This window comes from Muntiacus reevesi, chromosome 1, assembly GCF_963930625.1.
Source record: "Muntiacus reevesi chromosome 1, mMunRee1.1, whole genome shotgun sequence".
Classification (NCBI taxonomy): Eukaryota; Metazoa; Chordata; class Mammalia; order Artiodactyla; family Cervidae; genus Muntiacus; species Muntiacus reevesi.
In genome coordinates this window covers 150,859,999-150,871,987 of record NC_089249.1, presented here as the reverse complement: position 1 = coordinate 150,871,987, position 11,989 = coordinate 150,859,999, and the positions used below count along the sequence as shown (strand labels likewise).

At 52.4% G+C, this 11,989-nt stretch overlaps 1 protein-coding gene across 4 annotated transcripts in view; it reads right to left on the bottom strand.

Annotated features, from left to right (window-relative positions):
- Positions 1–426: 426 nt before the first annotated feature.
- The window catches only part of SSBP3 (single stranded DNA binding protein 3), a 166,551-nt gene continuing 154,988 nt past the window's right edge, over positions 427–11,989 (bottom strand). For all 4 annotated transcript variants that reach the window (XM_065912350.1, XM_065912360.1, XM_065912365.1 and 1 more), the window contains 7 exons: positions 11,666–11,701; positions 11,109–11,163; positions 9,719–9,789; positions 2,432–2,510; positions 2,185–2,213; positions 1,962–2,063; positions 427–1,100 (listed from right to left, as the gene is read on the bottom strand). In XM_065912350.1, coding sequence (XP_065768422.1) covers positions 1,071–1,100; positions 1,962–2,063; positions 2,185–2,213; positions 2,432–2,510; positions 9,719–9,789; positions 11,109–11,163; positions 11,666–11,701 — 402 coding nt within the window. In that variant the 3' untranslated portion in view covers positions 427–1,070. The remainder of the gene's footprint in view (positions 1,101–1,961; positions 2,064–2,184; positions 2,214–2,431; positions 2,511–9,718; positions 9,790–11,108; positions 11,164–11,665; positions 11,702–11,989) is intronic.

Genomic DNA, 11,989 nt, shown 5'->3' with positions numbered 1-11,989 from the left:
TAGCCATCCTGTCGGGGGCGGCCTCCCCCACTCCGCTCCAAGCCACCACCCCGCTGGCAGGATTCTCACTGGGAAGGCTGGGGCGGGGGCTGAGGAGGGGGCGGGAGGCGGGTGAGGAGAGGTCCAGAAGAGGGAGGAAGCAGTCCTGGGAGCACAGTGCATGCCAACCGGGTCTCGGAGGCTCCGCTGGGGCGGGATCCTGAAAGCGGTTGGTGGTCTGGCCCCTCCGGCCACACCACGCGGGGAGGGGGTCTGGGGTCCAAGCTGTGCGGCTGCTGTCGCCACCTCGCCGGGAGAGACCAAGTGAAAGAAAACAAAACAGGTTCCCGCCCCTCCCTCGCTCGTCAGCACAAACCAAAAACCCCAAGTGGAAAAGGGTGACTCCTTTTTTCTTTCCAAAACAGGCCATTTGAAAGAAACCACCGATTGTAAACTGCCCAGTTTATTATAATAATTATTATTATTTTTAGATGGCTACAAAGACAGGTGAGATCTCACACCTAGACTAGCTTTCCTGGTGGAAGGGCTTGGGTACAGACAACGGGGCTTGGTTTTATTTATTTTTTTTTTGTCCTTTTTTTTTTTTTTTTTAAAGAAGAAAGCAAAGAGGTTGATTGGGGTGGGGTTGGGGGGATTTGCTAGAAGCTTCCATTTTTAAAAATTTTTCCCCCAAAAAAACCCCCCTGAAAACAAAACAAAACAAAAAATCCCAACAACAGCAGAACCCCAAACAAACAAACAAAAAAAACAGAAAAGTGTCATGGACATCAAAGGTCCTTCGGGAAAGGGCAAGGGTGGGATTTTTCTGGTCATTGACTTGAAATATATTTTATTTTTGAGTTTTGTCCTTCATGTTTTATGGAATAAAAAGTTCGGCCTTTTTATTGCATGAAACTAAAACTGGGAAAGGTGGAGGGGGTGGAGGACAGGGTGGGGGTTGGGGGGGAGCAGGAGACGCCCCTCCCCCAGCTCCTGGGTAATGACACCTCACTTCTTCTTGCATAATTTCTGGCATCTTCCCGCCTGCAATGCCGGCTCTCTCAGCGTCTCGGAGAAGAGGAGGGGGGGAGTCACACACTCATCGTCATGCTTGGAGAATACTGAAGGGAGGAGAAGCAGAGAAGGGGGGTCGTGAGGGCCGGGTGTGGCAGCCTTGTGGAGGTCTCACTGCAGAGAGCTGGACAGGGCCTGTCTCGGGGCTGGGCTGAGACGCCCACGATGGCACTGGGTGGGCAAGGGGCCAGCAGGCGGGGCTCAGGAACCATCCCCCCCGCACCAGCCTGTGTCCCTCACTTGCCTGTCCTGCCCCCCTTCCTTCTCCAAATCAGCCCTTTCCTATCGAAGCCAGCAGTAGCCCCTGCCCTCCCCTCATAGGGCCACCGACTGCAGAGGACTGGGGTCTGATGAGCTGGAGCACAGCCAGGGCACCCTGGGGTGGGAGCCGGCCTGGGGTTCTCAAAAGCTACAGAAACCTGATGTTGGTTCTTCAGATGAGACTGAACAAGAAGCCTAATATAAAAAACAGTCAGCCAGCTCCTCGGCACTGAGACCCCAGGCAGTCAGGCCCTGGTTGCACGCACACCCTCCCGCCAGGACGGGAGGACACAGAGGGAGACAAGGACCCCGTGGGCCCGGGCCCAGCGCTCGTCCGGCCACGTGAGCTTCATCAGCGCTGGAGGCACTGCGCCTGCGTGTGCACGCTCGGGGAAGGTCGGATTCGGGAGACGAGGGGTCAGCACCACGCGGGGGGCTGGTGGGGGTGGGCGGGGGGATTGTGAGGGCTCTCCATCTCGTGTGGAAAAATAACCGAGGTGAAAGACTCATGACACAGCTGCCAGGACACTGGCCCAGCGGGCAGGTCTTGGCCAGGAGACTCTGAAACGTCAATCAATAGCCCCAGGGCTCAGAGGATACAGGGAGGACCCGGGCGGTGAAATAAGGGTGGTGGTGGGCACACTTACATTGTCATTCTGGAAGGAGTGGAGGAAGTTCCCTCCTAGCTCGCCATCGTCCCGAGGGGTGCCTGGAGGATTGCTAATGCCACTTATGTTGTTAGGAGAATTCTGCAGAGAGAGCAGACGTGGTGAGCCTCGGGCCGCCAGCAACCTGCCACCCCGTCCCGGGATGGGGGGAAAGGCTTTCTGGAGGGTGCTGTCAGGGAGGAGACAGGGAACACACACTCACTTTTGGAAGTCCATCTATGTCACCTGACCCTGGAAGGAGAAAAGAAAGTCCAGTTCAGGGTCTCGCCCGCTCTTCTGTGCAGGGGCCTCCAAATGCTTCCACCCAAACCCCAAACATTTTGCCAAAGAGGACCTTCTACCCAGGCAACATCTTCCTCTTCAGATCTTCCTGTGGGGACTGGGCTCAGTGGAGCCCGGAGCCGAGGCAGAGAAGGCTTCCCGGGAAGTCAGGCAGGGTGCTGACTTACCTAACGAGCCGTTCATGTGGTGTGGCTCCATGCCGCCCATGCCCCCCATCGGGCCGTCTGAGCCTGGACCCATTGGGAACTGTGGGAGAAGCACAGAGTGTGGCACCTGAGCGGGCCCGCCACGACCCTCGCGGGGCTCCATACCCAGCAACACAGAAGTGCAGCCCCCGAGAGCTTCCACCCTGGAGGAGCTGCTCTCAGGCACACTCGGGCACTGAACACCAGGAGGCCAGAGGTGGCGCCTCCCCTAAGCCCTTGGACTGTGCAGGGCAGAGGCCTACGCACCACGGGAGGAAGCCAACCAGGAGAGAGGGAGCGGCTGGCCCAAGGCACCAGAGGCAGCTCTCAAACCAGGCCTCCTGGATCCCACCTGGGGCTCGTTCTATCCCCAAGGCAGTATGTGGGGCTCACAGAGACAGAGTGACCCACTGAGCCAGGCCTGGGAATAAAACTATTAATGCCTTTCCTCCCCATTTTACAGATGAGTAAACTGAAGCACACAGTGGACCATGCTTTGGCCCTAAATCTCCCAGGTAGGAGATGGAGGAGCCGTGGCTGGACCTCGGGCAGCCTGGCCCTGGAGCCATCACATGAGCCTCCTCCTCTGAAATGTGGGAAGAGCTGGGGTGTTGGTGGCAGGCGTTCTCTCTTTGGGACTCTGTGGGGGTGCTCACTAGTGAGCAGAACTGGAGATGCAGATGGATTCATCTGCATTCATCATGCAGACGTTTCATCTGCTCCACTCCCTTCCTCAGGCCTGTCTGGAACTATCACCCCCATCTCAGAAAAGACGCAAGCAAAGGCCAGAGGTCACAAGGCATGGCCACCAAGGGATGGCTGAGCCCAGTCTGAGCCAAGGCCTGGGGTACCAACCAGAGGCAAAGGTGGACAGGGGATGGAAGTAGCAGAGCAGAGGCCTGTTTGGCATGTGGCCTGTGCTGGACGCTGAGTCACACCTGGGCCTCAGCCTGGAGGAAGAGTGCAGCCATGGACACCCAGCTACCTCACAGGATACTGAGATCTAGACAAGCACAGCAGGAGCTTCAGAGGGAGGCACTGGGGAAAAGGCAGAGAAATCACGACAGGCTGCAGAGAGGAGGTGGCAGAGAGAAAAAATAATTGAGGGTCAGGATCTGGGCAGGGAGAGATGCGTCATGGCTTCATTCCTGAAAGGGTCCTGCCTGAGTAGAAGTAAAAGCCCTCTTAGCAGATGGCAGCAGGACCAGCTGATGCAAAGACTGCTGTGAGGAGACTGCTGGGGTACCACTTGCTTCCTCACCCTGACACCCTCACATACCCTCTGAGGACAGCATCCTCGCCTCCCCAGTGGCTTCCCAGGGTTGTTGGCGGGCCGGGGGGCACATTTTGCCATCTCGCAATTCATTTCATGCTTATTAACCCAAGTGATAGGAGGATGAGGGTGATACCCAAACACAGTCCTACCAGACCAAATATATCCAGGGGACTTCCCTGGCGGTCCAGTCCCCCACACGTCATGGAGCAACTAAGCCCGCGTGCCCCAAGTACTGAGCCCTGGCCACAACCGGAGACTGTGTGCTGCAACGAAAGATCCTGACTACCACAGCTAAAGACCTGATGCAGCCAAATAAATAAAATACGTAAATATTTTTTTAAATCCCCAAATTTGATAATACAGTCAACAATTATGCACATGTATTACAGTTGCATAAACGTATTTCAAAAACAGGTACATTTGTGTACTTTCATGCTATTTTTAACCACATACAACTGACTCATTTAATAAGTACACAATTCAGTGGTTGTTCGTGTACTTAGCAAGTTGGCCCATCACCACCACAATCAATTTTAGAGCATTTTCATTATCCCCAAAAGGAACTCTGTATGCATGAGCCATCACTCCCCATTCCCCCTTGAACCCCCAGGCCCACATTAACCATTAATTTATTCTCTGTGTCACAGATTTAGCTGCTGCTGCTAAGTCGCTTCAGTCGTGTCCGAGTCTGTGCGACCCCGTAGACGGCAGCCCACCAGGCTCCTCTGTCACTGGGATTCTCCAGGCAAGAACACTGGAGTGGGTTGCCATCTCCTTCTCCAATGCATGCATGCATGCCAAGTCGCAATGTGTCTGACTCTGTGCGACCCCATGGACAGCAGCCCACCAGGCTCCTCCATCCACAGAAGTCTCCAGGCAAGAATACTGGAGTGGGTTGCCATTTCCTTCTCCATAGATTTAGCAACTCTAGTTATTTCATATAAATTGTATATGACCTTTGTGGCTGGCTTCTTTCCCTTAGTGAAATGTTTCCAAGGTTTATCCATGTTATAAGCATGCATCATGTACTTCATTCCTTCTTATGTTCAAATAACATTCCATTTTATGTATGTACTACATTTTCATCAGTCAACAGACACTGCGGTTGTCTCCACTTTTGGGCTATTATGACTAATGCTCCTGTGAACATCTGTGTACAACTGTGTGGATATGTTTTCATTTCTCTGGGGTAGATGTCAATGAGTGGAACTGCAAGGTCACAGTAACTGCTTAACCTATCGAAGAACTGCCAGTCTCTTCCACAGCATCTGCACCAGTTTATGTTCCCATGTGAGGGTTCAGATTTCCTCCCATCCTCACCAACACCGCTCGTTACTTGTCTTTCTGATTCTAGCCATCCTAGTGGGTGTGAAGTGATAACCCACTGAAGTTTTCTTTTATTAACTAATGACACTGATCATCTTTTCATGTGCTTATTGGTTCTCTGTACAAGTTTGGAGACATGTCTATTGAGATTCCTGGCCCATTTTAAAGTTGGGTTCATTTTTTATCATTGAGTTCTAAGAATTCTTTACACGTTTACAATTCAAGACCCTTATCAGACGTATGACTTGCAGATATTTCCTGTGGGCTGTCTTTCTACTTTCCTGACAGTGTCCTCTGAAGCATGAATTTTAAATTTTAATGAAGTCCAGTGCAGCTACTTTTTGTCACTTGTGCGTTCAGAGTAGCTAAGAAGGCTTTCCTAACCCAGGTCACAGAGATTTATTCCTGTATCTTCTTCTAATTGTTTGATAGTTTTAGCTCTGACATTTAGGCTTAGGGTCTAGTCTGAGTTAATTTTTCTGTTTGTGTATGTTATAAGGAAGTAGTCCAGCTTCATTCATCTGCAGTGGATATCCAGTTGTTTATTCTGTATTATTTACTTTTCTGTTACTCAAATTCTATTACAGAACAGTTGAACTAGTGAACAGTGGCAAATAGTAAGATGGCTAGTTAAACAAATGACATGGGAAAAATAGAACACTTTTATAGAATTTGTCTTCTGACATAGTAAATTACTTTAACTCTTTAAACTGGATATTTAACTGTTGAGAAGATGTGGCCAGAGCAAGAGCTGCGGCAGATTTTTCCTCAGGGGACTTCAAGAGAGCTGCTAGGGACTCATCTCGCTTTCAGGAGTCCAACAAGGCAAATGGTGGTTGCTTTTCCACTAATGCTTCTCTGAATCACCTGCAGGCTTTAGACACCTTTCTTTCATGGAGGGCAAAACCGAAGAGTCAAACAGAAAATGCACTGACTTGCCACTCTGCTCTCATCAAGCACTGGTGTCAGTCCAACACAGCGACACCAAACTCTCCGCTCCACAAGAACATCCGCGCGTGCAGTGCTCAGGATTCTACTTAACCACACAGGCTTTGGATCTGTAGGAATCTGCTTCCAGTTCTCCGAAGATGTCCATCCACTTTGTATCTACAGGTGGGTTTTGGAAGGTCGGCCATTTGTCAGGCCCTTTTCACCTAGGAGCTCATCAGATGGGCTGTGCCTGCCTGTGATGTCCGTCATTTCTAAACATTCCGAGCACACTGGATGTCATCATCGATTAAACCTCTCTTTCTCAGGGAAAATGCTTTTAAAGCACAAAGGTAATTTGAACTTGTGAGATATAAGCTGGATTCTAAGTAAGTCACAGTTTTAATAAAAATGTTGAGAAAGTCTTAGCTAACTTGGCTGCCCTTGCCTGTAACACTTTATGAGCTCTCAAGCAGTCTCGCTTCCAAACTCTGGCCACTACTCTGGCTGTACAAGGCTTTGTCACAGCCCCTCTACAACTCTGAACAGCTCAAGTGCAGTCCACTCAGCCTCACCTGGGCTCCTGGTGGCCTCTTGAAGATCATCAAACAGTTCTGGAGAAGCAGCAGCTATGTTTCTACTTTATTATAATTCCTTTCCACATTCTCATCTCACAGTGTTTCTAAGGGAAGAGCATCAGAGCAGGCTGGCGTTTTCACATCTTCTCTACAGCCAGCAACAACGCCAGGCATCTGTGGGCACGTGTCCGAGGCCTTCTCTTTTTTTATATACTCAAAAATCTGTTTCTGCATGTTTTGAGCAAATCAACAAGTGACCAAAACCTTTCATTATGAAAGCTGGATTATCACAGGCAAGCAAATCAGCCCCCTTGGCAGCACTATTAGGGACAAGGCGGGTGGGGAAATTAGCAGGTAAGAAGTTCATGGACTAAATGAAACTTGCCAAATTAACTGTACTGTCTGCCAAATATGCAGATAAACGAGCAAAGTGTGGTTTGTATTTGGACAAGAGAACAGTAATATTTTCTTTCTCTTCCACACTTCATTAACCTCTTCCTTGTAGACATCAAGATGACAAGGTGAGGCTCCAGTTTTCAAGTCAAAGTGCCTAAAAGCTAAGGACACAGTTTTGTTGAGACAGTCTGATGAACCACTTGATTTGAGGAAAAAAGCTCCCCGACTGTTGGGATGATACAACAGAATCAGCTACACACCATGAAGGACCAACACACTTGTCATCTAAACTCCCCTTCGGTTCACCCCTTCAGTTGCAGCCTCTGAATCAGAAAATGTAATCTTCTCAGTTCATGGAGCCATCAAAGGACCAACATGGTGACAGTGATCATTTCAGGGCCATGGCCCCGCCAAGTGTGGCTGCCGCCTCTCTACACTGAGGACTGCTGTTTCTTTGGATGGCACACAAAACTTGCGATTGGTTTAGCAGGATGTGCATGTCACGTCCCAGATGGCCACGCACTCTCCCACCCCTCCTCCACCCACACCTCTTCTCTTCTACACACTTGCCAGTACGTTCCATTTTGGTTATTTGCCTCCCTGGTGCAGGTCTGTGTATCCTCACACCTGTCATTAAAATTCACTCAGGCTTCTCTTTTTTGGACATGTCAGGGTCACACAGGGGCTGGTGGTCTCATCGTTCTCATTTTCACTATTTGAGCTCTTAGAAAACATGACCATGATGCTCACAGTGTGAAAAATGACATCTGCACTATCTTGACACAAAGCCTAACAGTTAAACTGCAGGCAGAGTCAAAGGCGGATTCTGCCAGGGCCTGGATGCTGTGCGCTTGAGTGGTACCCCTTGGAGTGATGCAACATGGATGATCCATCATTGAGAGCCACAGACCACGACCACTGGCATCTGTGGTTGGTAAAATATGGCAGTAGCAACCATGGCAAGAGGGGAGTCTATGCCATTTTCATGTGCTCAGTCCTGTCTTTGGGGCAGCTAAATGGGTCTTGTACATTTCTGCCCAACCTTCTGCATCCATTGCTAAAACCTGGAAAGACTTTTGTGTCCTGGGAAGTCATCTCTTAGGACACAGGGCTTTTGGTGCTAAAACCCAAAGAGTTGGCCACCCTAGGGAGTGGCAGGGGCATGGGAGGTACTGGCTGCCTCGGAGAGACAGGGAGAGAAGGCGGTGGACTGGCAGGTGAGGAGCGGGGTCCCCAGTTCTCAGTCATGGAATCCAGGTTGGTTTGTCTTGGCACCCCCAGGTGGCAGGCCTACGACCCCCACCCAGAGGCTGCAACACACGCAGTGTCCAGCATTGAGTAGCCAACAGTAAGGGCTGTTAGCACATGGGGTGATTCTGGAGTTACACCAGGAACCGAACCAGCAGAACCAGATCGAGCACCCTAAAGGCCAGAGCCAACCTTGGAAGTGCAAGTCCATGCTCTGGCTCTGCTGTCCCCAAACTACTGATGTGGTCACACGACAGCCTCCTTTCCACACCCTGAGCTCCCCCAGGGCAAGCCCAGTGGGATTCGCCTTTCCTGCCTAGCCAGGAAGAGCTGCCAGACCAGCCCTGTCCTTAGGGAGATCCCAGCCAGGAGAGGCAGACAGGCCACACCTGCACGGTCCAGTACGGGAACACGAGAGGGAGCGGGGAGCAGGGACCAGGAAAGGAGGTATCCGAGCTACACCACCAGCAGGGTGAGAACACTGAGGGGTCAGGAAGGGAGGGAGTGGTTTCTAGAGGAGGGAAGGGAGCGAGGAGAGGCAGAGAGCTTATAGGATGTGGGAGTCAGAGGGCTCCCAGAGACACAGGGCAGGCAGGTACCTGGAGGCCTCCGTCGCAAGCTCCACAGCCAAGGAAACAGACCAGAGAGGGTGAGGCATCATCAACCAGGTGTAGAGCCAGTCAGCTGAGCAGGGACTGGGCCAGACCACCCCCAAAGGCCCCCGCAGCCTGTGTTCTTCCTCACCAACACCCCGTTCAGGCCAGTGGGGGTCCCCACAGTGAGACTGGGCACCAGCAGGCATTCCCACAGTGAGGCTGGGCGCCAGGGGGGTCGCCACAGTGAGGCTGGGCGCCAGGGGGGGTCCTCACAGTGAGGCTGGGCACCAGGGGGGGTCTCCACAGTGAGGCTGGGCGCCAGCAGGCGTCCCCACAGTGAGGCTGGGCACCAGGGGGGGTCCCCACAGTGAGGCTGGGCACCAGCAGGGGTCCCCACAGTGAGGCTGGGCGCCAGGGGGGTCCCCACAGTGAGGCTGGGCGCCAGCAGGGGTCCCCACAGTGAGGCTGGGCACCAGGGGGGGTCCCCACAGTGAGGCTGGGCGCCAGCAGGCGTCCCCACAGTGAGGCTGGGCGCCATGGGGGGTCCCCACAGTGAGGCTGGGCGCCAGCAGGGGTCCCCACAGTGAGGCTGGGCACCAGCAGGGGTCCCCACAGTGAGGCTGGGCGCCAGGGGGGTCCCCACAGTGAGGCTGGGCGCCAGTAGGGGTCCCCACAGTGAGGCTGGGCACCCTGCTCTGACCAGAGGGGTGGAGATCACTCCACCCCCTTCTCTGCCACCCCCTGCCAGCTATGAAATGGGAACCAAGCTGCCCAAGAGTTAATCACTTTTCTGATGGTTTATTTTATTCATCTTTGGTAACAAATGGTTGAAATCAATTAAACTTGCTTTCCCCTCAGCTGATGAAGTTAATTATGATTTGTTATGGTATCTGATATGTAAATTATTAGAAAGCAGACTTACGTTGGACCGGCTGCCTCCAGGCGGCACCGGATTAATCATTGTGTAGATGTTGTCACTGGAATTTGTTGAATCTGTAGAACAGTGGAAATCCGCAAGTCGGGGTGATTAATTCATTGCTTAATTAAAACAAACTCATGGCACTTGAACTCATTCTTTTGTATTTTATCACCTAAAATTTCCTCTAAGTACCAGCATTTTCTGGCTAATTTGTATTTAATGAAGATTCACAAAGTTTTTAATCACAGAAAATTCAACTGTGAAAACCACTCAACCCTGAAAGGAAGGATTTCAGGGTTCTGGACAGCAGTGTGGACACAGCAAAATCATCTCCGCCCCCCTCACCCCACTCCGCCCCAAACCAAACATGCTCCCCAGATGCTGCCTGGGACAACGCAGGCGCAGCCCGACCACCACCTGTGCTCTCCCAGACCCCAGGCTGGCAGTCTTAATCACACTGGGAAAGAACGACACCACAGATGACCCAGGGGCCACCCTGCCAAGCTGATGGGGCAGGAGGGAGAGGCAGAGATGGGGCTGGAGACACAGTAACATATGGAGTGGTTTAATGTGACCCAGTCTGAATGTAGGTCATGCAGCTCATAAAAATGCAGCAGCAGAAAGAGGGAGCCGGAGTGGGAGCCTCACGGCCGCCGCCAGCCCCACCCCTGCTGCCGAGCAGCTTTCCTGCCATGGGGAGCAGAGGAGGGGGTGGGAGGGACCCCTCTGTCTCCCCAATTAGCCAGAAAAGTCTCCCGAGGAAATCAGCTAACATATTTATATCAGGAGCAGGCACCATACTTCTCGGGCAGAAATCCAACTACCTCTCACTTTTTATTTTGGGGGTGAGTAAAGATGGCATGCTGAATTCCTTCTAGTTGGTGGTACGCTATTCTTAGCTGGGAAAGAAATACAATTGTGATGCTGTATGTGTGTGAGTACACGTGCCCTCTTCTTTTGAAGAAAAGGGCAAAAAGGGATCTCTGATATAGAGGACCAGAAACCAAGAGCTCTGGACACTCAAGAGGCATCACTCTGCAGAGTCCTGGGCCCAGGAGGCCAGAACCCCAAAGCCCCTTTCTAGTCATCTACAGAAGCGACAACCAGGACAGGATTTTCTCTGACCAGGGGGAGTCAAGAGTAGCGAGATCCCTCATTCTTGGATCTCCTTGCTCTGCCTTGTCCTTCAACTTGAGTGAGGAGTGGCCCAGCTGAAGCCGCAGGGTGGGCTGGTGGCACCAGGGTCTTCTGCCCGCTAAGTAAATCTCTGACGTCAAGATGCCAGGTGAGAGGTGCACTGCTCAGGAAGAGTGGCCAGCCAGCCCTGGCTCTGTACCAGGCCCCTCCAGGACTTCCTACTCCTCCAGTGGCACCCGTCCCCCAGCCTTCTTACCTGCAGGACTAGGCATGATGGGTGTTCCTGGGGGGCCGCCACCACCAGGGGGTCCCTGGAGACAAGATTAAAAACTGATGTCGGAAACCCATGGTGATGACACATGTGGGGAGAGACCCCGAGCTCCAGCCACATCAGCAGTCCACGCTCACCCAGGGCCTAGCCCCACATTTAGCTCTCACTCAGCCGCCACTGTCCATACAGAATCCAGCTGTTTAAAGCCTGGGGGAACTGGACTCCTTCCTTCCCTTCTGTAAACCAGAAGGCAACTGTGGGTGTGCGTGTGCGCTCAGATGCATGGAGCCCAGTGAAACCACAGGCCTGCGGTGGAAGCTGACTGGTCTACTGGTCAGTTCCCTGGATGGAAGTTCCAACTCTGGGTCTTGTGAGGGGACTTCTGGGACACCAGAAGGTACAAATACCTGCATATTGACAGTAAATTCTAGCAAAGTTTGGAATCTGGGCTCATGTCTTGAAAACAAAGAGACAAGGGATCCCCCCAACCCTGCAGTCACACAGGACTAGACATGCAATGCCCCAAACCTGCACACACTCACCACGTAGGTACCGGGTGATGAGGAGGAGTACGGAATCTAGAAACAAGAAAGGGGTGAACCACGGGTCAGAGCCGACGGGCAACATGTGCTCTGCCTTCCGAGTACTCTCGGGGACACAATCCCACTCTCGACAGGAAACACACTGAGCCACCGGTGTCTCTAGGAGGGCCAAGGATGTGAGCAGAGTCCCGTTCCTATACTGAACTGGTCCCAGAGCCTTGGCAGGGAACCTCGGGCACAGGAGACCCTCCAGTTCAAGGACAGGAAAGCGAGAGCTCAGCCCCACCCCCTAGCCTCCTGCCCTGGACTGTCTGCACCTAGCCC